This window comes from Branchiostoma floridae, chromosome 9, assembly GCF_000003815.2.
Source record: "Branchiostoma floridae strain S238N-H82 chromosome 9, Bfl_VNyyK, whole genome shotgun sequence".
Lineage (NCBI taxonomy): Eukaryota > Metazoa > Chordata > Leptocardii > Amphioxiformes > Branchiostomatidae > Branchiostoma > Branchiostoma floridae.
The window spans coordinates 2,514,384-2,540,112 of NC_049987.1; the positions used below are offsets into that span (position 1 = coordinate 2,514,384).

General features: G+C 41.3%; 1 protein-coding gene across 1 annotated transcript in view; it reads right to left on the reverse strand.

Moving 5' to 3' along the window:
* LOC118422959 (sperm-associated antigen 17-like) overlaps positions 1–25,729 on the reverse strand; it is a gene marked incomplete in the record, with an annotated part of 50,437 nt that overhangs the window by 2,398 nt on the left and 22,310 nt on the right. The window contains 33 exon segments of the mRNA XM_035830846.1: positions 1–27; positions 595–738; positions 1,324–1,440; positions 2,397–2,575; positions 3,157–3,288; positions 4,336–4,482; positions 4,914–4,979; positions 5,462–5,606; positions 6,090–6,192; positions 6,461–6,563; positions 6,835–6,901; positions 7,562–7,723; positions 8,398–8,749; positions 9,495–9,642; positions 10,219–10,426; positions 11,072–11,226; positions 11,663–11,804; positions 11,966–12,165; positions 12,416–12,566; positions 13,340–13,527; positions 14,460–14,577; positions 15,726–15,907; positions 16,406–16,561; positions 17,283–17,429; positions 17,748–17,859; positions 18,256–18,417; positions 19,214–19,395; positions 20,929–21,128; positions 22,011–22,165; positions 22,671–22,876; positions 24,179–24,328; positions 24,705–24,950; positions 25,421–25,679. Of these exon segments, the coding sequence (XP_035686739.1) occupies positions 1–27; positions 595–738; positions 1,324–1,440; positions 2,397–2,575; positions 3,157–3,288; positions 4,336–4,482; positions 4,914–4,979; positions 5,462–5,606; positions 6,090–6,192; positions 6,461–6,563; positions 6,835–6,901; positions 7,562–7,723; positions 8,398–8,749; positions 9,495–9,642; positions 10,219–10,426; positions 11,072–11,226; positions 11,663–11,804; positions 11,966–12,165; positions 12,416–12,566; positions 13,340–13,527; positions 14,460–14,577; positions 15,726–15,907; positions 16,406–16,561; positions 17,283–17,429; positions 17,748–17,859; positions 18,256–18,417; positions 19,214–19,395; positions 20,929–21,128; positions 22,011–22,165; positions 22,671–22,876; positions 24,179–24,328; positions 24,705–24,950; positions 25,421–25,679 (5,211 nt within the window).

The window sequence follows — 25,729 nt, forward strand, 5'->3', positions numbered from 1 at the left end:
CTCAGTCGCCTTCATGCCGGCCGCAATCTGGGGGGGGGGGGGGGAAGCATTATTTTTCATCAACTCTGAACACATACTTTACAAAATATAATCTCAAATCTCATAATTTTGGTGGGCATGCTAACACTGTATGTCGCCTTCAATTATGTCTTCAACACCTGGATACAGTGATATATCTGAAGTGTTCATATATCGAGGATTAACAAATTAATTAAAGTAGAACTTTTTCTGACAAACTTAAGCACGAGTCTGACTGTGCTACTTTGCCACATCTGGTTCAAATTTCACAGAGAAAGGTTTGTGCCACGGTTTGCGCATGACTGACAGAGTTGCATCTTGCCTTTGATCAGAGGAAGTACATGCATGTAAAGACAATGGGCTCCTGGCTTGAAAATTCCAAACACATTAAAAGAACACAGCAGACTTATGCAGGAGAGTATAAATTTGATCCAACATGCTTGGTTGAATATGCAAGTTGTTAGCAGATTCACCAGGTGCACTACTTTAACTAACAAAAAATTCAAGCAACACAATCAGATCGTCTGCTTCAGTCAAACAAATTTCTAACATCTTGGTGCTTCATTCCCTACTTACTGGTCCAGGGTTGTAGAGGACACGGAGTCCCGTGGAGGGTGGGGGCTGTTTGACCTTGAACCTGCAGCTGTCCACGCCCACATTCTTCAGCTGTACCGTGTACACGTAGGTGTTCCCCTCCCGCAGCACTCCGAAGTCTACATCCTGTAGAGAGGGATGATTAAAAACAGTTGTTTCATCATATAATAATTCAAAAACATGATTTACTTCAGTCTCCTATATAATGTAACTGCTTGGTTGAAATTAGGCATGCCATGGCAAAGCCGCCGTGCAGGAATTGTCTGGTGACTCTACTTGTCTCTATTCTAGGGATCGGATGTGGTTGCATTTCATTTCATATCTTACACAAATGTAGTAAATTCATAATCCAGAAGAACCACAGAATATTGGATAAGTTGAAGGCCTGTTCCATGTTTCAGGTGATATACTCCAAGAAGTCCAGGCCATTTTCCAACATGTAACTTTGTGCAAAAAAAAGCTGTGGAACTTACAGTGCATGTGCAATGAGGATTGTGTTCCAGTCAATATGTCAAAAGACCACTTAATTTATGAACATTTCTTGTCTAGACCAAGTGTGTTCATCAATACATGTACACATCCAGGCCTGTTTTGTTGATGTGTACATGTGTCTGGGGCCTTCAACTTAACATATTACCAACGTGCAACTTGCTGCACATGAGGAACCTTAACCAGAGTGTTATTGACAGGTCTCATAAAACATGATCTTACGTCAGGAACTGCCATGAGCCCCCGCAGAGCTCCCATCTGCCTCACACCCTTGTAGGAAGCTCCTGCTACTGACGATGTCTGGACCTTCCTACGTACGGGCTCCTCAACTAGTGAAAACTGAGGACGGAAATACAAGTATACATTGTAAACTATGTACATGTATGTATCAGTAAGCTGATTTTTACAAAATGGGTAATGTACACATGTACATTGAAGTCTGAAACAAAAGTCATTGTAATGTTTCTATAACTGTGTACAATGTACAAAAATTTATCGAAATGATTACAGTGGAACAGCTTATTCTCATTCAGAATCTTTTTATTATAAGAAGCTACATGCATTGTCAGGATAGCACGAGCAAACTATGACAATAAATTGAAAATATTAAACTCTTCCACATTAGCAGTGCTTGTTTTGTTTAGGGCTAAATTTGATTGAAATATTTCTAAAAATTGTCAAGAGAAAAATGGTTTCCTCTTAGACTTTTTCATGTGACTTAAGGCCACACCAATTTAATTTCTTGGTTCACGGATTTTTTCATAAAAAATATGGAGCGAGAGGGCGAAAGAAAAATAAAAATGAAAACTGTAAAATGGTTGGGGTAAAGGTAACGGCTAATCCAAAACATAAAGAAAAAAAGTTTTCAGCTTGAAAAAAGTACAAAAACACTATTATTGTACACTAACAGCACCTGTACCCACACTTTAAGGAGCTTATAATATAAAGGCCAATTTGCTACACCAGAAAGCTGGTGAATGGTTTCATTAATGGTGAAAATTTGCTGAGTGGTAATTTTTATTTTTATTTTTTTTTTCCAAAAAATTAGAGCGAGCGAATCCGTGAACCAAGAAATTAAATTGGTGTGGCCTAGCCTGAATATGAAAAAAAAAAAAAATTCTGGTCTCCTTGAATTGCATCAGGGTCCTTTCAAACAGCAATGAATATTGCACAGCAAACTATGCTGCTTTTGTATTATTATATCAAATGCTCTCTGACATTTTTCCTACATCCAGTTTCCTTCGAATCTGCAAAATAATGGGAATCGGAGTAAAAACTTGTTTGAGAATCTGTACCTTTTGATTCGGTAATGAGCCAGGTTTCCCTCCGTCCAGAGCGCGGGGCAGTCTGACCGTGTCCTTACGCGGCTGGTTGTTGACGTCCAGCAGTAGACTGCGAGTCGTGACCAGCTCACCGTCAGACGAGGCTACCTGGTTAGACCGCGAGGTAAACTGACCAGAATTCTCCAAGTTCTCTGTCAAAGAAAAGGTGAAGACTTACATGTATGATCATATAAATTCTAATGTAATAGCAGCTGTAAATAATAGAATCAATGTGTTTTATACATCAATGAAGGTTTGACATCCAGGTAATAAGATACGCCAAAACAAAGTTTTGATTTTACAATTAGTCAGCTGTTTGTCTTACCGTTGTTGCCTTTGGACTATTAAAAAAATTTTGGTTCTCCTCCCCTTTTTGCATATTAATTGATAGTTAACATAAACCTGTCTTTTAACTAGATCTCTTTTGCATATCAATTCCCAGCTAGGACATAAAAACTCTCTCCAACAAAGTTTGTCCAATGTCACTACGAAAAACAACGGATGTGGTTTAAAATGTCAGACCATTTCCAACATCATATCCAGTTGCTTGTGAGTAACTGCTTTTTGGCATAAAGCGTTTAATACTATTAGTTCATGTGCCTCTCATGCACATGTAAATGCTATGGTTGAGTACATTTTTAACCAAAGTTGTTAATCATTTTGTTTGCCACCATATTGGTGTCCCTATTTGCATTTTAGTGAAGCATATCACAGCAGGGTTATTGGTGCACACCTTTCCCACCTGGTGAGGGTTCCGGATGTTCTGGGATGGTGGTGGGGCGGACAGACAGGGAGGCAGAGGGGGTCTCTGACGGGACACTACCCTGGGAGTTGGATCCAGAGTCTTGGGTGGGTGTTGGGTTCCCTGTGGAACATAGAATAGACACCAGGTTTATTTGCAATGTGCATGCTCAAAGCTTGGGACAGTTGCAAGACAGTACATATAGTTGATACACATGCTTGTGCTTGAGACAAAGGAAACAACATTTACATGTCATGTGTACTCTACTCTACTTCGCTCATGCTATTTCTTGACCAGTAAGCCCCAAAACGTGTGAATGCCTGATCATACAATCTGCTCATTTTCCAATATATAACATCTAGTCCACCAGTTTTTATCAGGTTCGTTCTTCCCAGACTGGTCAAAAAGGAAAAAACTGGTATCCACCTCTAAGCAGGAGACTAATTCATAAAACACTTGTTGGCAAACACATAAATTTGGGGTTTCCTTCTTTTCTAGAAGCAGAGGAAGACAAAATACCTCTGTCAATTTTCTAGATTCTATTTTTTAATCAAGTTCACCTGAGTCAATGGAGGAAAATTTGAGTAAAGTGCCTTTCTCATGGGCAAAACTTCATTCTGAGAGCAGATCAAGGGATTCAAACCCAGCATTCTATGGCTTTGAGCAGAGAACAGTACTGTTACACTGCTGTGAACCACTTTTACTGTACAAATCATAACACTTATTTCATTTTCATATCATATATCACACTTTATGTCATACCTGTGACGCGAAAACATTCGATACGGGTGTTCCGGACCGGATGATAACTTTCCGTACGGCCCGGGCTTATCACACGAATAAATCAAACTGTTTCGAGCGGACCGAGTGCCGCGCCATCGACAGTTCGAATACCTGATTCGGACGTTGGAACATTACTGTTGCAACGCTTTTTTTTCGAGGGCATTACAAATTTGTTCAACTTCTGGCGCATTTCGCATCAAAACAGTGGTTTTCTCAGGTGGGTATGACATAAATAAAATACAACACGGTGTATTCCGCATCACCCTCGGTCTCAGCCCTCCCGCAGGTCGGATCGCCCTCCGGCCTTCGGCTGTCGGGCGATCCGACCCGCGGTCGGGCTGATACCTCGGGTGATACGGAATACACCATGTTGTATTCTATATGTACCTGGTCTGGCAGAGAAGGTAACACCAGCAGCATGCTGGGGGGTGGGGTTTTTAGGCCTGAGGGGGGTGGGGGTCCCGGTGCCACTGGCATGAGCTGGGGTGGGGTTTGTTGGTCGGAGGCTGGGGGTTGTAGAGGTCACTCTCAAACCTGTTAAAGAAATAAATTAAAGTATTAAACTTATGATGCATTTATCCTAATCAGACTAGAAAATCTAGCTTTACTGCAGTGTACTACTGAAACTGTAACAAATAAAAAGTGTTGTGTACACATTGTCCATCATAAGGTAAAAAGTTGTCAAGATTAACACAAAAGACAGTAGGAGAAAAAAATCGCCTCTTAATAGAAAATAATACATTTGTACCAGATACAACCTGCAACAGTGTTACCATGCAAGGTTCAGGTTGATATTTCAAACAATTTATCATAATTGAGAATCAACACAAGAATTGGCATTACCTTATAATCACATTGTCCCTAGTGATGCTTTCAAGTCGAATTATATGCAATTATATAACAAGATTTTTCACAAATCTCTGGTCTAAAAGTTCATGCATAATTTTGCCTCCTCCCTGACTTACCGAGCGAAGGTGAATCCTCAGTGGTGACAGGTGTGTTCTCTCCAGGTGGGGTCGTGGAAAAGGTTTCTGTTAAAGAAAACAAAAAGAGAAGTTTGAGTCACAAATGAACTTAATGGAAATTATGTGAAATTATGATAAGTAGGAATAGTGACTCAGGTATACAATCAAAATTTTTGAATTCTAAATTCCTAATGAATGTATCTGTTTGGACAAGACTTGCAAAAGCCCTACTTGATCTTTGTCTATTTTGTGTGCAAGTTTAGCTAATATTATTATGCATTATCTTACTCTGAACTACTTATCTTAAATCTCCCCCCCCCCTCATTTAATTATCAAACACAGTAAGTCTAACTGTACTTCTTTTAAGACTAGCACTCATATATTTACAAAATGTTTTAGAATGTTCACATTTACACAGTTTTCTGTGAAGTTGACATTATAAAAAGTTACTCTAGATACGGGGTATATCCAACTTCCTAACTAACAGGACATTCATTCAATCTGCTGAATTCGTGAAAGTTGCAACACTAGAGATTTAGACAGCTGACCTTGCACCCTGACCAGATGACCGCTGGAGCCCTGCGGACTCTCCCCCATGCTGATGGGACTGTCAGGGTTACTGCGGATGACCTGTGACCCGTCACGCCGCGGGTCGTGTGCAAGTTCCCTCGTGAGAGCATCCATGTCAGGGGCCTGGAGGAAGACAAATTGTTCTAAATATATGGAACAGAGCAAAGGCATCCTTCACCACTGTTTTTCACTTTGTCTTCTCAGTACCAAACTTTCATGGTATGAGAAACTTTAACTTATTCTCGGAACTAAATGTTCACGGTGAACGAATTATTTGTTAACATCAACAAGACGAATTCTTTGTTATCAGTTATTTTAATGATTAGTTCATGTTAAAGTCATCACCATGAAAACCATGAAATTGAAAAAAAATCAGGCATTACAGTATATTTCTAATACATTCCTGATCATTTGAGAAGGGGCACAAACTCAATAAGTTTTTCTTTTTAACTGTATGTTTCAGTCTCAAAGATTTATCTGTGACTTGCTCAATACTGTAGACATGCACTTTGACAAGGGTGGGTACATTAAAAGACACTGACTTGCAATGATAAACTGTTACAGATCATTAGACAAAAGAATCAATCAAAATGTAAAATTTCCCACCTGGCTCATGAGGAAGTGCTTCCCCATCTCACTTTCGAAGTAAGGTGGAACATCTTTGTTCTTAAGGGCATTTCTACCTTCCTGCTCCTCTGCTAGCTCTCGTCTGGAGAGGAACAATAGAACACAATGTTTAATAACTTATTTGTCAACTGTTCAGCAAAAAACAATGAAATGTTTACTACTACTTAGAATAGTACATGTACTAGACACAGTTACACATCCAAACTTAATGCAGAAAAACAGAATCTGTTGAGAAGCTGGGATGAGTACATACTTGAAGACATAAAATGTAATTCTATTATTATTTCCTATATCAGTTTAAAGTTATGATTATGGATGACTTCGGATGAGATAAAAGTATTAGACATTACCTGTCCCTGTCCCAGTCGTCCTGTGTACGTTTGTTCCTGGGTGTAGGTGGAGGTTCGGGTGGAGGTACCTCCACTGCTTTCTCATACGCAGTAGTAACATCACCTGACGACATACATGTATACATTTTGTAAATAACTTGTCTGCATTAGATTTCAATTTACACTTTATTGCTGTACTAATATCAAGTCAAACTTACAAAATTTACTTCAGGATTTCAAAAATTTCCATACAATGGCAACAACATTAAGTTTACTAATTTCACTACTATAACTGAGTTACAGTAACTCAGTGATTATAACCTCCCTCAGTCCTTAAGCATGGTAAAATCAAGCATGGTGGCTTCTTGTGTCAAGAAGGATAAGTTGAAACTTACCCTCCATCACGGTGACTTTTTTATCTGCACTCTCATGGTGTTCAGTTTCCTGTGCCTGTCCAAAAATCTGCAACAAAAAGGAGGAAAACAAAATATTAGTGATTTCAAAGTTAACTATAATTCTAAATATTTCAAGTTTAACTGTTAGCTAAACAATGTTGTTGACACACAAATGAGTACACTGACAACAACATGATGGCTTATTCTAGGGATACTGTAACAGTGGGGTTCAAGCACTGCCAACCGACCATGCCAAATGCCTGTCAGGCTTTTGGCCGAATCAGTTGGGTGCTTGGTTTGGGGAGCTTGGCTGCCCCAGTCTGGCACGATAGGTCACGGGTTCAAATGCCGGGAGCAAGCTTAAAGTAAAAACTGTTCTACTCGCCTCTAGTGTTTCACTGGTTCCCACACCAGGAAACGAACCTGGGCCTTGGCGATAAGAGCGCCAAATCCTATTATAATTACTAGACCATATGCTCGGAGATTCGAGGACGAACCTTCAAAAGAAAAGAGGGAGTAGTGTAACAGTGGGGTTCAAGCACCGCCAACCGTCCGTGCCAAACACCTGTCAGGCTTTAGGCCAAATTGGTTGGTTTGTGGAGCTTGGTCTGGTCCGATAGGTTGCGGGTTCGAATCCCGGGAGCAAGCTTGGGGTAAATACTATTCTACTTGCCTCTAGTGTTTCAATACATCTAGCACACTATACACAGTCAACACGATGCTGTACCGTCTGTGAAGCGAGGTCCGCAGCGTGAATCTTCTCCTCCTCTGTCCGTGGATCCTGTACCATCAGCGCAGCGCTGGTCTGTTCACGCTCTAACACGTGCTCCGCGTACGCCTTCAGCCCCAGCTGCAGCCGCTTTCTCAGGTCCTCGCTTACAGGTTTATACTATCAAAAACAACAAGTGGGATAACAGTTTTTTAAACTTGTTACTTAAAAGATTGTTGAGATGGACTCTATGGCTCATGGTTTCAACAGTTTGTCATTACCTTCTGTCACAATATTATACATTGTAATAGCAACCAATCAATCAAATCAATAAAGTGAATTTAGTGCAGTACAATTGTACTCATACAGACAGCTACTTAGAATTCAAATATCATTTAGTGACAAAATTACTAGAAGAAGAACTTTATTGCGCAACGATCGTACACGGTACAATGTATGGTAAAGAAAAAAGAAGAAACAAACTTAACATCCTAATTATTAAACATAGTACATATACAGATTATGAATATAGAATGAGATTACTATCACATTACTATCAGATGGAGGAAATTCTAATCTAGCCACATTGTATACTGATCAAATTTGAATGTGCCCTTGTACACACTCATCCAGCAAACCATAGGAGGTACTACTATTATTAAAGACCTACACCATATAGTGGCAAAGAAGTACTTGTTTTCTATCTGCTCCACACTTCAAAAACCTTTTGTGTCAGAACTGGGATTCCACAATGAGTTTACAGACCTGTACATGGTGTCAGAAGTGGGATTCCACGATGAGTTAAACAGACCCGTACATGGTGTCAGAAGTGGGATTCCTTGAGTTAAACATACCTGCACCAGCTGTCTGATCTCCAGTGTGTCAGGACAGTGTAAGATTGGCACGGGTCTGGGAGACGACATCACAGACCCCACGCTCAAACCCTTCCCCACGTTGGTACCAAACGACGGTCCCGGCGTCTTCTCTGCGGACACAGACATGGTCTTCAAGTCCCGCGACTTCAACCCCTTGGGCATGATGACTTCCTCGTCCAGTTTCTTGAGCCATGACTGGCTGATGCCGCTGGTGTGGGGCTTGAGGACGGTGATGCCGGTAACACCGGGGTACTCTGGGAGTGGATCCTGGATCAGGGCACAGGTGGGATCCCTGGCTGCCATGGACAGGTACTCAGCTACGTCCTTGGGCCTGGGATGGACAGAAACAACACATCCTATATAATTATATGCTGCTAAGATGTAAACTCAGATATAGTTTCCCACCCAAGTTGGTCCTGTTGTCAAGTGTCAGTCTGGTACCCATCCTATTCTAGCTTCATTCACTCCTTTGATCACTTCAATACATGTATAGATTGATGCAGGAACTCCTTGACAGAGAATATAGGTACTTAAAGTTCTGATTTGCTCTTTCACATGGCTCTTATAAGAGCATTGGACAAGGGTTTGGATAAGCATTCAGTTAGGTTCCTACTACACAGCATATGAAAAATATATGCGCATGTATTCGATTCTCAAAATATCGCAAGGAAGTAAGGACCAAACATTTCAATGGGGATGGGAAAGACAATTTTGCATGAAAGTTTTCATTGTAACAAACTGGAGAAAGGATAGGATTGGTTTACTGGTTAATCAGTTGATTCTTCAGGATTAGTAATTAAAAGCAAATGTTCCTTCCGGGACTAGTCTTATCAACTGTTGCTGAAAACAGTCTGAGGAACACAGTAATACCTGAGCAGCTCAGTTCCACCGCCATTGGCATGAATGATGAAGAACCTGGGACAGTGTTCCCCATACTGTATAATACCTGTGAGCAGTATAAAACAGTGTAATACCTGAGCAGCTCAGTTCCACTGCCATTGGCATGAATGATGAAGAACCTGGGACAGTGTTCCCCATACTGTATAATACCTGAGCAGTATGAAACAGTGTAATACCTGAGCAGCTCTGTTCCACTGCCATTAGCATGAATGATGAAGAACCTGGGACAGTGTTCCCCATACTGTATCATCTTCCTCCTCTTCTGGAAACTCTCATCCTCCTCTTCATCTCCCTCCTCCTCTCCATACTGGCCTGCTCGAATCACTGCAATAAAAAATCATTATAATGAAATCACTGGTGGGGACTGGGACTTTTTGCAGACTCAAGAGGTCCTGGGTTTCAATCTACTAATGCCACCAGATGTTACTTGTTAGACCCTTGGGAAAGGCACTTTACATGACTTTCTACAGCAGCTGCAGAATGAGTGAATGTATGCCTTAAGTTGAAAAAAATGATATATGAAAACGGATACTGATGTAAGTTTAAAAATGCCTAATACTAATTCAAATTCTAAAGTCAAAGAAGATGTGAAAGAATAAAAATGAAAAATCTATTGTTCTGTTCTATTAAACAAGATGTGAAATAATAGATGTGAAAGAATAAAAATCTATTGTTCTGTTCTATTATTCTTCCACACTCAGTGTTCAATCATCAAATTTTGTTCAACCTTCCTGACTACAAACAAAGTCCTTAATGAATTCAGGCAACTTTCTAATGAAATTCATCTTTTTGCACATTAGCACCTGGTTTGTGGATTTCCAAGAATGTCTTAAAAATAAATGAATCAACATGGCATGGCATCAGAATAACCTGATAAACAAAGTCACAGTAAAGAGTCACCTGAAGTTGTTCCATCCACTGCCACCTGGAACACATTGCCCTGTAGATCCACCATCTCACAGCACATCTCCGTGTTGTGGCGCATCACGTACGAACCCAGGGCCATCTCCTCCTCCCCGCCACGCCCCAGGTCATTGTCAGGCCGCGGCGCGTAGACCGTGGTTCCGTCCGCGTCCATGTCCAGTCGCCCCCCGTCCCCGTGATACAGCTGGGTTGGGGTTGAAGTTTGAAATTGTTATTGATTTTAACGACAAACAGACAAAATTCAACACAGTACCTAGTATCCCAGGGAATTTTTTTAATAGTTTTAACTTGTTATTTCTGACTGACTGAACAGTCGACCCTTAATGCAACTGCCTTTCCCTTAATCAATGCTAAGATGTCATGTACGTTGTATGTTTTTGCAAAATAACATCATTAACAGTAAATGATGTTTAATTATGCAAAAATAGGATCATAGTTTACTGTTTATATACAATGGTTTACAGTAAAGTTTGCAAAATATAATGGGTTACAGAAAGGGATGTTTGCTAAAAGAATAATTGTTAGACAAAATTAACAGCAATTGCTATTTCCTTAATATTTATGGTTCAATTTGCTAAAATATGGTTAACAGCAAGTACAGAACAGTAAATTCCCGTAATATATGGTTTACAACATTACCGCAAGTGAAGTTTGCCAAAACAATTATGGTTTACAGTAAGTGATCTTGGCTAACTAAAAAAGTAATATTTGCAAAAAAAATTCTGGTCAACACAGCAAGTTGTTTTCAAAATCATCATTGCCTCAGATGTTGAAAGAGGTATTTACAAAACTATCATGACTTACAGTAATTGATAAACAGTATACTGACCTGGTATGTCCCGTTGAGATTAGTCATGAGACTGGTGCCGTTCCCAAACACGGTCATACAGGAGCCGTCCAGACTGTTGAACAGCAGAGTAGCGTACCCCACACATTCTACCTTAGTGTGCTTCACACGGGCAGTCTCCATACGGGGACTCTCACCTGCAAAAATTAACAATCGTCATAAGCATCAAATTAAAGTTTTCTTGTGTCAAAAGTAGAATTGTGCAGCAGAATTGGTGTTTTGACCAGAACCCCAAGATCCTGGGTTTGAAACCCCTGGTATGTCTTGTGAAATGCACTTGAAACGACTTTCCTCACTTCATTTAAGTGAAAATAATAATGTCTACATGTAGCTTTGGTCAGGCTGTCTCGTGAAAAGGACGTTAAATGAAAAGGACGTTAAATGGAGATTATGTGTTTCAGGAGAGACACACAGCATGACCATATTAAAGAACCAACCACACTTATCAAAAAGAGTAGGGGTCCTTCTCGGTGAGAAACAACCATCTCATAGATTAGGGCTTAGCCACAACCAAGATTTATGATAACAAAAAATCAAACATTGAGTTTCTCTGTTTAATAAAATGTTATGCACCAGTTTCGTTCTCATCCACGGGAACGGCACGGATGACGTCCTTGTAGAACGTGGTGATTCTGGTTCCGTCACGATGTTCCACAACTACGCTGTCGTCAGGGCGGTGTACACTGATCACCTTGTCCTCCCGGGTCACCACAACCTGCACAGAACAGGGCATTTAGAAAAAAAATTGGACCACTCATTGCTGCCACCTAGCTTTTTTTGTCAGTACTGCAGGTCAGAAATTGTCTACCCTTGGGAAATGTTATGGTCAGGAAGAAACAACATGTAAAAGCTGTATATGCCAGATTGTTCTCTTACAGCTCCGGATTCAGGATCGCTGGCCTGACACAGCAGTGCTGCCTTCACGTCAAACGGCGTTCCGTCGCCTTTAGTCGCCACTCTTTCCCCGCTCGGCGAGGTTGTGACCCATTGGTTGGCTTTCTCATCGACCGGCGGCGCAACTACCACGGGCTCAGGCTCCTGCAGTGTAGTGATGGACTTCCTGCCACCCTTAGCAGCTGGTGGGGAAAAGGAAATTTAAAGAAAAAAAATTGTAACCTGCAGTTCAACCCAAAATTGATAGAGGGCATCTATGTACTACATTACACTGAATTTCAAAAGTAGTAGAATTTAAAGTCATGACATTATACATTAAAAATGCAACAACATTGGACACAATGTACTAGTATTGCAGAAATATGATCATCATTTCATCTGGATATACATGCATACCATTGACTCTATGATACATGAAAAAAATTCACAGACCTTTCTTCTTGGAAGGAGTTTCTTTGCCATCCTCGGGGGGTTCCTGAGTGGGGGACTGGGGGGGTCGGGAGGGGGAGTTGCTCCTGCTGCCGTAGGGTCCAATGGGCCCTGCCCCGGGGTTTTCACTGATAGTCCCATCAGCAAACAGAACCTGAAAATACAACAATACACCAGATTATAGCCAGGTGCTGAAATGCCATCCAATGGGAGAAGTACATTGTACATGGAGATATTGGTGCTGTGTATGTGTCTTAAACATCTGGTCATGGGTTGATGACATTAAGGCTAAACCAATCATGCCTGTAGCTAGGATTTCATGTACAAATAGAAACATAAACAGAATTTTAGGGGCGTTGTGATGCAAAAGATTTTGTAGAATCTGATGTTCAAATTTGTACAAGTACAGTTAAAAAATAACGCATTTCGAATAAAGCATGCACTTTTAAAACATTTGAAAAATGAAAAGTTGCTACAAGTTGTTGCCAAAGTTGGGATGCATACTTTATTTGAGGTCTTTGCATGGATAAATGGTAAAAGAGCCTAAAATAAAGCAAACATACACATTGGTGTTGTCTTGGTGTTGTCTTACCCAAAAAAACTGTCTAAACATGCTTCACATAACAGTAGCATTTGCATGCAATCCTATTGAGTTAGTGACTTTGAAAATTGTTTAACAGTTGGTTTTTTTTCAGTTTAAATAGATGTACTACCTGATTTCTTCTAGCAGTTCATTCTCAGTGATTTTATGTCTCAGTTGCAATTCACAAGTTTATAGAGACAATGACACAGTGAAACCCCAGGTTGTTTTATGCAATATAACTTGAGGAAAAAACATCATAAATTTGAATTTATCCAGTTCAATGTCTGTTCAAAGTGGAGGAGGGATGAGTACTTTATTGGAGACAATACGGTCATTTACATTACCTGTGTGCTTCCGTCGTGTAACACCTTGACCACTGTCCCATCACTGTTGACACATCGAGACACCTCCTGCATCGCCGGTTTCTTCCGCAGGTCCTCCACCTTCTGCAGCCCGCGGGTCTTGAACGGATACGTCTGTCGAACCAGGAGCCTGGAGCGGCCTATCTCCGCTACCGTCTCCGGCTTGATGCCTGGTTGGTCAGCGTAAAATAAATTAGTTAATATTTGTTATATATATCAAACACAAAACAGTATGTAATATCAGCAAAGATACCTTTGTCCATATAGGGTGATCCTACAAGGGGGAGGATTGGGACCAAAGGTGATGCAATATCTCGTTGTATTTCATTTAAAATGCATGTCATTCCCATACGTGAACACACGTTTCAAATCAAAATGCACTATATATATTTGCCAAAACTGATAACCTCAAACAAAAAATACAAATTTCAAAGTTTTCCTGTTATCACATTGGCTTCAATAGAATAATTTGAATGCAACTAACGCATACCTTAAGTGCACTACAGTTGAGAAGTTGAAAACAGGACTCAGATGTTAGAATCGATGTTGCCCTTGATATTTTGCTTGAGGTCATCATGCAATTTTCTCAACTACATGGCGGATTTTGCAAAGTAATTTGCTAATAAACTCATTCAGTATTAATTTGTCTTATCACTGAATTATTTACCTATTAGTAATATTTCCTGTTCACTCACTCACTCTACCCACCTATGTCCTTCTCCAGGAAGTACCTAATGTTGAGTCCATTCACTAACTCTACCCACCTATGTCCTTCTCCAGGAAGTACCTAATGTTGAGTCCATTCACTCACACTACCCACCTATGTCCTTCTCCAGGAAGTACCTAATGTTGAGTCCATTCACTAACTCTACCCACCTATGTCCTTCTCCAGGAAGTACCTAATGTTGAGTCCATTCACTAGCTCTACCCACCTATGTCCTTCTCCAGGAAGTACCTAATGTTGAGTCCACTCACTCACACTACTCACCTATGTCCTTCTCCAGGAAGTACCTAATGTTGAGTCCATTCACTAGCTCTACCCACCTATGTCCTTCTCCAGGAAGTACCTAATGTTGAGTCCATTCACTCACTAACTACCCACCTATGTCCTTCTCCAGGAAGTACCTAATGTTGAGTCCATCTGGACAGGACACAAACAGCTGCTGGAAGGGGGGGATGGGCGCTTCTTCAGGCTCCTCTGGCTCGGGTGGGGGCTCCTCCTGGGGTGGGGAAATGGTACAGTCCAGATCAGTGACAAGGATGTAAGGTTGTGTAGAATGGGGCATACCACTGTGTCACAAGGGGTTTATACTATAAAGTTTGAACTTCTATTTCTATCTTGGTCCAAGGAAAAAAAATATATGTGTTTCCCGTAAATGCTTAGGGTTTAGATTCCAACCAAAGTAAAAAGGACCAACAAATATTGTAAGACACCAGGACACAGGTATTCACACCAACATGATCATATTCTTAACATACAATAATTGTACAGGGAACCAAAATGAAAAGTACAAAAAGGCTAGGTCTTCAGGACTTTGCTAGGGTCAGTCAGGTAACTAGAAACAGAACATTTTTTTTAACAGCCTTATTCAGCACATGGATCACCATCTTAAACAACTACAAATGTGTGCAAGGTGTGGTTATCAATCAGGTGCTTGCCAATGGGCTAAATACCACAGCTGTAGCTGACAAATACCTTCAGTCGTAGGAATTTCACAATGTCCTTAATTCTATCCAGGTGAATTGTGGGTGGCTTAGGTAGGAAAGGGTTAATAAAATTAAGAATTGTTTACTGTCATCAAGACATGCTAAAACATGCACAACATTTCTCATTCAAACTGTGACTGTTAGAAAAAATTACAACTGTGAAGTTTTCTGGTAATCAGTCCAGAAAACAAAAAAGTGTTGGAAAGTGACACATAATAAAATAATATGCACAATTTCCGTCATAAAGTAAAAGTGTAGAAATGTCACAAAATGTAAGCACAAATATTACAAAAAACAGTTTATCAGGGGGCTGTCACACTTGTGCATATATTAAGTCTTCTAGTATTTTTGTACACGGATGGATATGCAATATTGTTACAGTTCAACTTTTGTTATTGTTAATCTAGTATCCGTGGATGTATTTTAGATTCTCTGATAACAAAAATAAATTGTATATAAAGACAGCTATACGCACAAGTGTCAAAAAGAGATGGTAAAGAGATTAGCTGCAACAAAGAGATGGTGTAGGTTTTTACCAGTAGCATTCTAAACGTCATCTAAATCGGTGGATGATTATCCATCGATCTATAGTGTAAATCTGCAATGAAAATGGATCCGCCCTGGAGGTTTGGCCAAAAAATAATTACAAGCAGTCTCTTACCGGTTCTGGAGGCTTCTCCTCCACCTGGGGTTCCTTCCTTTTCCCCTTGGGTGACTTGGGTTTTCCCTTGGGTGACTTGGCGCGTGGGGACTTGGCTCTGGAGGGGGAGGGGGGAGGAGGGGTTGGGGTGGAGGCTGGGGGGATGTTGGTCATGATGTCCACCTCTTTTGCTGACATATCATCTGAAAAAAAGAAAGGAAATATTATATTGAAATTTATGTGTTTTCTTGCAGTAGAAATATATATTATCTTTTGCCATCTTTCTGTAGTTAAAACAATTTAGAATTTCATTAGAAAAAAAATATTCATAATAAGGTTATGTTTTTGAAATTGAGTGGTTACTCCAATAAAACCATTACAGTCATTAGAGGATGTTCTATATGGCATTTTGATTATTAACCAAATTTTTTTAGTAATACAGAAAGGTTGAGAATTTTGTATGGTCAGACTCTAGAATTTCAAAGACGAGTGCCAGACAATAAGAATACAGAACAAAGCAAGTATTTCACTGTTCATAGACTTGTAACTCATGTAACAATAATGAAAAAAAGTGTTTGTATCTGTCGCTCACTCAGTGATTTTATTCCGGTGGATATAGCAGCTGTCCATGCAGGACTTATGACACCATATACAAGTCAGGGTGGATCATTAGCCCTTGATAAAAGTCTAAAAGTGTTTACCTGGCATCTTTGGTTTCCCAGAGGGTCCATGGTTACTGAGAGACAGACACATGCCGTCCTTCAGCACAGCTGTGAAGGAGCCGAACCTGGACAGGGGGAGGGGGGCAGACTCATCCTTCTTGTCTGGGGTTCCAGCTCGAGGGGACTGGCTTCCTTCTGAAGAAAATAGTTTTACATAAAGTATTACATCTCAATTCAATCAAACATTACCCAAGTATGAAAATACAGAAAAGAATAAAGACCAAAAGTTCCTCCCCATGAATTAGTAGCCTCTTCCATTGACCCCAATGACCTGCACTGTCATATCTGATCATTAACTAGTTCTACCACCTCTGACCTCTACCTCCTGTCATCTTCCCACTCACTGACAGTGTAGTCAAATACATATGGACTATGGACACGGTGACATACAAGCATACAGAAACAGACAGACCAAAAACTACATTGAGTCAATGATAAGAATTAAGTTTAAACAAAAACAATAAGCAATTTCATCCATAATATTTGTTCAGTTAGTACTAAATACACTTCTAGAATGTTTGACACATCATTACATTTAAAATCTGTGGTTTTCCCACTCTTTCCAGTCTTCAAAGACTAGCCCCAAACAATGTAACTGTTGTCCATAGGAAGTATACCTTTGTTGTTTTTATGAAAAAAAGTTGTCTAAAATTGTACATACTAATAGATAATAAAGGATATTTAATGCGAACAATGTTGAGAATTTTCAAACCCTTGGAATCTTAAATTTGAAAAGCTACATTAATATGCTAGCAAGTAATGTTTACATTTTACCAATGAAGGCAAAGTGAGCCAAAGAACTTTTCAAGAAAGCATGGGGATATTTGTTATCTGTGTCTCTATGTTTGGTCCTTACCTTCTTTCTCAGACTTTTCCAGATCTGCCTTTTCCTTGACTGACTCCTCGCCAGTGTTCTCTACATCTCCTTTCTGTCTGGGGTCCAGGATGTGGATCACAAACAGGTGGCCATCCTTCAGCACAGACGTCCTCACAGCAACGCCATCTAGCAGATCAGTTATGAAAAGCAGGGACATTACTTTATGTTCATGTCATTGACGGCGACCATATTTCTTGGGGAGAGAGGGTCCAATCAACCCGACAGCAAAACTGGTAAACAGGCTTAAACTTGACAGAAACCAACCTTAAAATTCTATAATATTTAACATACTAATAGATTTTTTTAATGACTGATAAAAGCATTACGTACAGTCACAGTCACAATTTTTTTATATTGCAACAAGTAAAAAAATATGTTAGAATCCATAGCTGCAACTTTTGTAACCTGAAAAACATCAAAATATGTACATAGTAAAAAACTAACCTTGTACAAAAGAGTTTTTCTCAGTCCTGATAATTCCGCCGTCACATGGGAACAGCGTAACCGACTCCCCCGCAGCATGGACCAGCTCGTTACCGACATCGTAACCGGTGAACTGTGGAAGCAAAAACGACAAAGTCAGACAAAGTATATAGGACTATGAAATATTGTTTTCAATGCAACTTTATATATTTGTTTGGATACATGTGAAGATGGATGGATGGATGTCAGTTATTCAATCGTCGATTTGGCTTTATCTGACAGGTATAATGCATTTTTCCTGATGTAGCTGAGGACAGAATATCAAAAAAACTAACCCTGCACCCTTTCAGGGACCTTTGACCTACAGGTAACTTCCTGTCTCACTGTGTCTCATAGGAGCGTGGCATAGGAACCAGTCACTCTAGGGCATTCAAATAAGTATGTCCACACAAGCAAACAAACAAACACACTGTAAATGAAACATCATGGGCCCGGGGTAATAAAGAAAATTAATAAGACTGTTACTTACAGGTAAGATGACTTCAGGTTCGGTAGGTTCCTGTATCTCAGGTACCGGCTCCTGTGTCTTGTCCTTGTCTTCCTTGTCCTCTCCTCGAGACTTCTTGTCCGACGTCTTCTCCCTGCTCTTACTCTTGGTGCTGCCAGCTGAGCTGCCTCGCTCTCGGCTAGCCTGGAAATGCAGAGAAAAACGCTAAGTTTGCAATTTATCATTACTGTATTAAGTGAGGTTGTGTGGTGTAACGGCAGGGTGTTTGTCCTGTAACTAGGAGGTCGTGGGTTTGACTCCCTTGATGTGCCAGCAATTTTGAACCCCTGAGAAAGGCACCTAACAACTTTCTTTCTTCTACTAAGTTACTACCTAGCTTTGGTAAGGGCCATCCCTTTGATAAGACATTGGAGGTCGGATGGAGGTCTTGTGCCACACCAGTCCTATAGGGCCGTGTACCTAAATACCCGTACCTAAGTACCGTACCTTCAAAATTGTTTGCTAATTTACCTGTACCTGTATCTTAACAAACTAAATTACTATTAAATGCCGTTTTTTTTAGGCTAAAGATAGGTAAATTCCAAAACAAGGATGGCAATTGTGATAATCTTGCAGTTGAAAATTAAGAAAACTTTGTATTGAGGTTCAAATATTAAAATCTTCTGATACAACTTAAATTGATGGATGAAACTTGTTTAGGTACAGGTAAAGGTCCGGACCTGTACCTAAACCCTGTACCTGTACCTGTACCTATTATATAGGTACACAGCTCTAGCCTGTATGTTTAGAACCAGAATATCAAAAAGGTTTCATTTTACTGTGAGTGGTTCTAAATTGCAGTCCTGAATAAGTGCCAAATGGCAGCTGCTCCAGACTTTGCAATTTAGCCCCTGGCTGCAACGAAGGAGGAGACCAATAATATTTTTTTTAACCAAGCATACTGTAGATACAGGAAGCAGGCAAACAACAATAATTGTACCTTCTTGCTGGCAGACTTGGCCCTTTTCTCTTCCTTCTCCCGTGCCTTTCTCTCCTCCTCAGCTTTGAGGATGTCCTGTTCTTCCTTCCAGGCCTTCAGCGAGTTCTCCCGCACGTGTAGCGGTCTTGCGGCAGACGAGGGTCTCTCTGGGGACTTGGCTGATCCCCTCTTGGACCTCTTACCTTAAAGAAACAATCCTTTGTGTCATTGTATTGTTACAGGTACCTATGAGACAGTAGAAGGTTCACCTTTAGGGCTATCGGTACAGCGTACCGGTCCAAAACCGGTTTTTCTTATTGGACCGGTCCAGAAAAACCAGACCTGAAAAAATTAGGTGGACCGGATGTTGGACCGATTAAAGAATTAACAGATTATTTTATCAGTATTTCCACGTTTGGGCGCTTGCAGGTGGAAGAAAATAACAAGAGTGAACTACAGTACAAAGTTTATAGCCATTTCTACCAAGCTTTACAGTCAATCGTACAGGTGCAGTTAGCGTTGTAGGATTGAAAACGCCAGTGTAAGTCTAATACTCCACCAAACAGATTTCTTTGCAGTGAAATTGACCATTGGTATGCGTCATACTGAATTAGGTTCAGGTTCAGGTCCGGACCTGGACCTGATCCTCTGGACCTGAACCGGACCTGGACCTGAATTTTCTGTACCGGTACACAGCCCTATTCACCTTGAATAAGGGTACATTGTTTTTGGTTATTTTGTGTGTTTGCACCTGAAGTCTAACATCCTGTTGAAGGAAATATAACTCTAAGACATGTATGGAGTTATTGAAGTCTCAAAGAGACATCGGTCAATTTGCGCCCCCAAGCAGAATTTCTAGGTACTGCAGCATTACAAGAAGACATCTCCTTCCTGAAATTAGTGTGATATAGTCCATAGACTCTGACTGTCTGACTGCTCACGCTCGTACCCAGCGCCGCGAAGAAGCCATAGGTTTAGATTGTGGGCTCAACCAATACACAAATAAAACTATATGGAATCCACAGCTGTCATTTTGTTTTGTTTTGTGTTTGTCTCAATTACCTTAGCAAATCGTAAGTTGTGTGACTCTTGTGTGCCACGTGAGACTGTACCCTAGTTAGCTAGTATTTTCTACAGTTACCGAGGCGAAAACAAGACGAAAGTTTACTATTTCGGGGGTAAAATGTTGCCACAATGGTGATACGTTATATCAAAGGGAACTTTAAAATGTACCTAATTTTTTGGCGCTGCGAGGGTGTTAGATTACCCTTCTAGATTGCCGAGAGGGGAGTTATGTCACGGAAGGGAGTTTGCTACGGTAGCGCGTTTGGCCTTCTCCACACAACATTCACGTCCCCAGGATACTACCGCCCTCCCAGCATGCTTCGCGCAGAAAAATACGTTCTCTGTCCCAGGGCTGTCTTTGAGAACAAACCACTAGTAGCCCCCATGCGGCCCAAAAGTGAATTGCATAAAAGACTCGCACACGCATATTCAGTGGAACAAGACAATTTATTACGACGCTGTGAAGGAGCGTGCTGACTGCTAACGAATGACCCAAAGGTGAAATAGCTGGGATTTATTAGGGGAAGAAGGGAAGGGGAGAATCACTAACATCTGTGATGACAAGGACTATGGCATTAAGAAATTCACAATAAAAACTTGATTTCTTCTTTTGCATGTACCTGTATGAAGACACAGCACCATCTAGTGACTTCTACATGAACTGCAGTTACCTGATGGGGACCTGGACTTCTTCTTGGGTGACTGGGATCTCTTTCTCTGGCTCTTGGAGCTGGATGGCCGTGAGGTGTCGGGGGTTGTTACGGGAGTCTTCTGTAGAGCCAGCTCCTTTGCGAGCAACTCCGCCTGGAACTTGGCTTCCTCCACACGAACCCAGTCTGAGATGTTCTCTGTCACGTGTTCCAAGTAGTTTCTGTGCAAATTTGATGAAAATTTGGTTCAGTACACAGATTTTCTCTTAAACAGGTATGAGGATGCTGAAAAATGGACCTCATTTCATTCATTTACATTTTGAACAGTTACTTTATCTTTAGAATATTGGTTCAAAGTACAATTCAAAGATTTGATGTGACAAAAAATCTGTGAATTTTTTTCTTTCTTTCTGATCTATTTTTCTCTCTTCTTTCTTTCTCTCTCTTTCTCTCTCTCTCTCTAAGCCTTCATCTAAGTGGAGGTAAGTGTTCCAGGCTGTGTGGTTGTGTGGATGTTTGTACTAACCTGAAGCCCACATCAGAGTGGAGGTAAGTGTTCCAGGCTGTGTGGTTGTGTGGATGTTTGTACTAACCTGAAGCCCACATCAGAGTGGAGGTACGTGTTCCAGGCTGTGTGGTTGTGTGGATGTTTGTACTAACCTGAAGCCCACATCAGAGTGGAGGTAAGTGTTCCAGGCTGTGTGGTTGTGTGGATGTTTGTACTAACCTGAAGCCCACATCAGAGTGGAGATAAGTGTTCCAGGCTGTGTGGTTGTGTGGATGTTTGTACTAACCTGAAGCCCACATCAGAGTGGAGATAAGTGTTCCAGGCTGTGTGGTTGTGTGGATGTTTGTACTAACCTGAAGCCCACATCAGAGTGGAGGTAAGTGTTCCAGGCTGTGTGGTTGTGTGGATGTTTGTACTAACCTGAAGCCCACATCAGAGTAGAGGTAAGTGTTCCAGGCTGTGTGGTTGTGTGGATGTTTGTACTAACCTGAAGCCCACATCAGAGTGGAGGTAAGTGTTCCAGGCAGACGTTTGTACTAACCTGAAGCCCACATCAGAGTGGAGGTAAGTGTTCCAGGCAGACGTTTGTACTAACCTGAAGCCCACATCAGAGTGGAGGTAAGTGTTCCAGGCTGTGTGGTTGTGTAGATCAGGACCCAGGGGGTTGTGGAACACCATCATCATGGAATGGTCTCGCTTGTGGTAGTAACTGTCCATGTGGGAGTACTTGAACTTGGCTTCGTCCAGGACCTGCATAAACCAAATACGGGAAGGATTGTGTTAATTAAATGCTGGACAGTCTGGTCAGGTACTTTGATGCCACATTATTTTCCATGATGCCACAATGAATATGGCAGTAAGGACAAAGTGACTTTACTGCATTGACAATGACGAGGACAACTAATGATGCACATGATGATGGATTGACAATTGCTGTGACAGAAAATGGCACAAATGCTGCATTATCTCCACTAGGCTTTGTTACATTCATAGTTGACAAGGACAGGTTTCTTTGACAATATTAGAAATACTGTGAAAATACCTACATACGCAGTAGGCATCTGTCTGAGAGTCTATATGGCCTTAGTCTGAGCCTCTATTGACAATGTTAAAACCCACATTCACATCAGCCCTACAGCAACAACTATGGCTAAGCAGTCCTAGTATAGGAGACTACAGCCTCTGCCATATAGGACACTTCTGTAAGCTGAAAAACTCCCCCAGACTACAGAACTATGAAAACTTGTGACCTTACCTGAATCAGAACCTCTGGCTCAAAGTGTTCTGCGAAGCACCAGTCATCCAACTGTCGCTTCTGTGTGGCCTCAATCAGGTTCACTGTCACGTGATCTGATTGGTCCTCTTCTTCTTGTTCCTCTTGGGACTTCTGTTCTGCTTCTTTGGATTCTTCTTGTGCTTTGTTTTCATCTGGTATTTCTTGAGATAGAGACTGTTCCTTACCTAGAATACAAAATATACATTATGCACGATGCCATGTATGGTACTTTGAATTGATTTATCAATTGTTGCTCTCAAATAAATGCCTAAATTGTAGGCCACGAGAAAGAAAAGAAAAAGAAAGGAAGAATAGATGAGGAAAGGAAGGATAGATGAGGACAGGAAGGATAGATGAGGACAGGAAGGATAGATGAGGATAGGATGGATAGATGAGGAAAGGATGGATAGATGAGGAAAGGATGGATAGATGAGGAAAGGATGAATAGATGAGAACAGGAAAGATAGATGAGGACAGGAAGGATAGATGAGGAAAGGAAGGATAGATGAGGAAAGGAAGGATAGATGAGGAAAGGAAGGATAGATGAGGAAAGGAAGGATAGATGAGGAAAGGAAGGATAGATGAGGAGAGGAAAGGAAAGATAGATGAGGAAAGGAAGGATAGATGAGAACAGGAAGGATAGATGAGGAAAGGAAGAATAGATGAGAACAGGAAGGATAGATGAGGAAAGGAAGGATAGATGAGAACAGGAAGGATAGATGAGGAAAGGAAGGATAGATGAGGAAAGGAAGGATAGATGAGGAAAGGAAGGATAGATGAGGAAAGGAAGGATAGATGAGGAAAGGAAGAATAGATGAGAACAGGAAGGCTAGATGAGGAAAGGAAGAATAGATGAGAACAGGAAGGCTAGATGAGGAAAGGACGGATAGATGAGAACAGGAAGGATAGATGAGGAGAGGAAGAATAGATGAGAACAGGAAGGATAGATGAGGAAAGGAAGGCTAGATGAGGAAAGGAAGGATAGATGAGGAAAGGAAGGATAGATGAGGAGAGGAAGGATAGATGAGGAGAGGAAGGATAGATGAGAACAGGAAGGCTAGATGAGGAAAGGAAGGATAGATGAGGAAAGGAAGGATAGATGAGGAAAGGAAGGATAGATGAGGAAAGGAAGAATAGATGAGAACAGGAAGGATAGATGAGGAAATGAAGGCTAGATGAGGAAAGGAAGGATAGATGAGGAAAGGAAGGATAGATGAGGAAAGGAAGGATAGATGAGGAAAGGAAGGATAGATGAGGAAAGGAAGAATAGATGAGAACAGGAAGGATAGATGAGAACAGGAAGGATAGATGAGGAAAGGAAGTATCACTTTGTAGCGCCATTTTCATGCAGGCTCTTGGGGACCGGCAGTCAGAAAAGGCCAGCAATCAGCAATCCAGTACAAATAGAAATGGCCAGCAAAGGTGTATCATGAGCAAAAAAAGGCCCCAGAGAGCCTGCTATGGAGGCTACCAAAAGACATCCTTACCAGACTTGTTGGACCCAGCAGAACCCATTCTGGCAGAGGTGGGGCGGGAAGACCTGGACCGGCCGCTGGTGGGCCGGCTACCCGGCTGCTGTTCTCCCTCCTCCACAGGTGTGCCAGATTGGGGGGCATCCTGGTTACCTGGGTCAGCTGCTGTAGGAAACATTGGGAGATGGTCTTCATTTGATTGCACTTGCAATTGAACTCGGAAAGTGCACAGGTACACACATGCCGTCACACAGACAGTCACATAGATGAGTGCGCACACACACTCGCACTCACACGGACATACATATGAAAACACATATACCTCATGCAATCCCACACACACTAGACCACACAAAACACATACATGGTATACATGCACACATACACACACACACCTCATGCACTCATACACATGCATGAACACATGAGCACAATCACACTGTCACTCACACACACACATGAACACACACATATGAACAAATACATTGTACATGTACATTGTATGTGTGTATACAACTTAGTTGTTAGCAATGCAGTTTACCTGTTATTTTGCTTGTCTCTTTATCCTGTTGTTTCTTAACCTTCAGAAGTCCGCTCCTCTTCAGTTCCTGGTAGAAGGGGAAGGGGTCATCCCAGGGCACATCCAGCTCCACCTCAGGTGCAGTACCATCCTCATCTGTTAGAGGGGGCTCCAGCACCATCCCACTCTTGTCAGTGGTGCTGCCAACCATACTCTCAAACACAAACTGCTTGAAGGCACGGTCGATCTCAGACAGACTCAAGTTGCCTGGGAAGCAGAGAGTTGACTATGATTAAGATGGATAAAATTCTTGATATTTGAGTCAATGGGGAAAACATCTACATGTAGTGCAATGTAAATATACAGGGTATTTTATATCACCAAAGTGTTGCCATATAATTGGCCAAATGTACATGTGGTTTATAGCATAGCTGGAAATGGCTGTAACAAAAAAAATGTATTCCTTTCTTAACTGATTAGGCCTACTGAAATTGTTGTGTTCTGATTAAAGTCTTGAAAAAAATAGGATCCATAGGCAGGGATTTGTGCTTTAAATTTGTTTTTGCTGTTTTGGCAGTTACTTATCTGTTGCAAATTCATGACACTATAAAATTTGTTTGCATTTTATTACAACAGTTACTGTCAGTACGACAGACTAAAACATCACAAAACATCCTTTACAATCTAACTGCAAAATAAGTCCCTGCAAAAATAGCAGGATTTACAGTATAGTGTACCTGTAGCACAGAAGTGCAGTAGTTCCTGCAGACGGGCAGCACGTTCCTTACTGACCCGCGTGGACGGAGGCGGGAGTTCACACAGCCGCGCCACGGGCAGCAGGTGCACCATCTTCAGCTCCTGCACCTGCGGCTGGAACCCGTCCACCTGCTTCAGGTGGTGCGTGCGCAGCGACACGCCATCCCCGTACTGCAGCAGCAGGGGGCGCTGCTGGTTCTTGTCCTCTACAGGTTTGGCAGCCAAGTCAAGTTCACCATCGAGAGCCTGGGGGAGGAGAGTTTCAAGTAGATCATAAAAGACTCTCATTG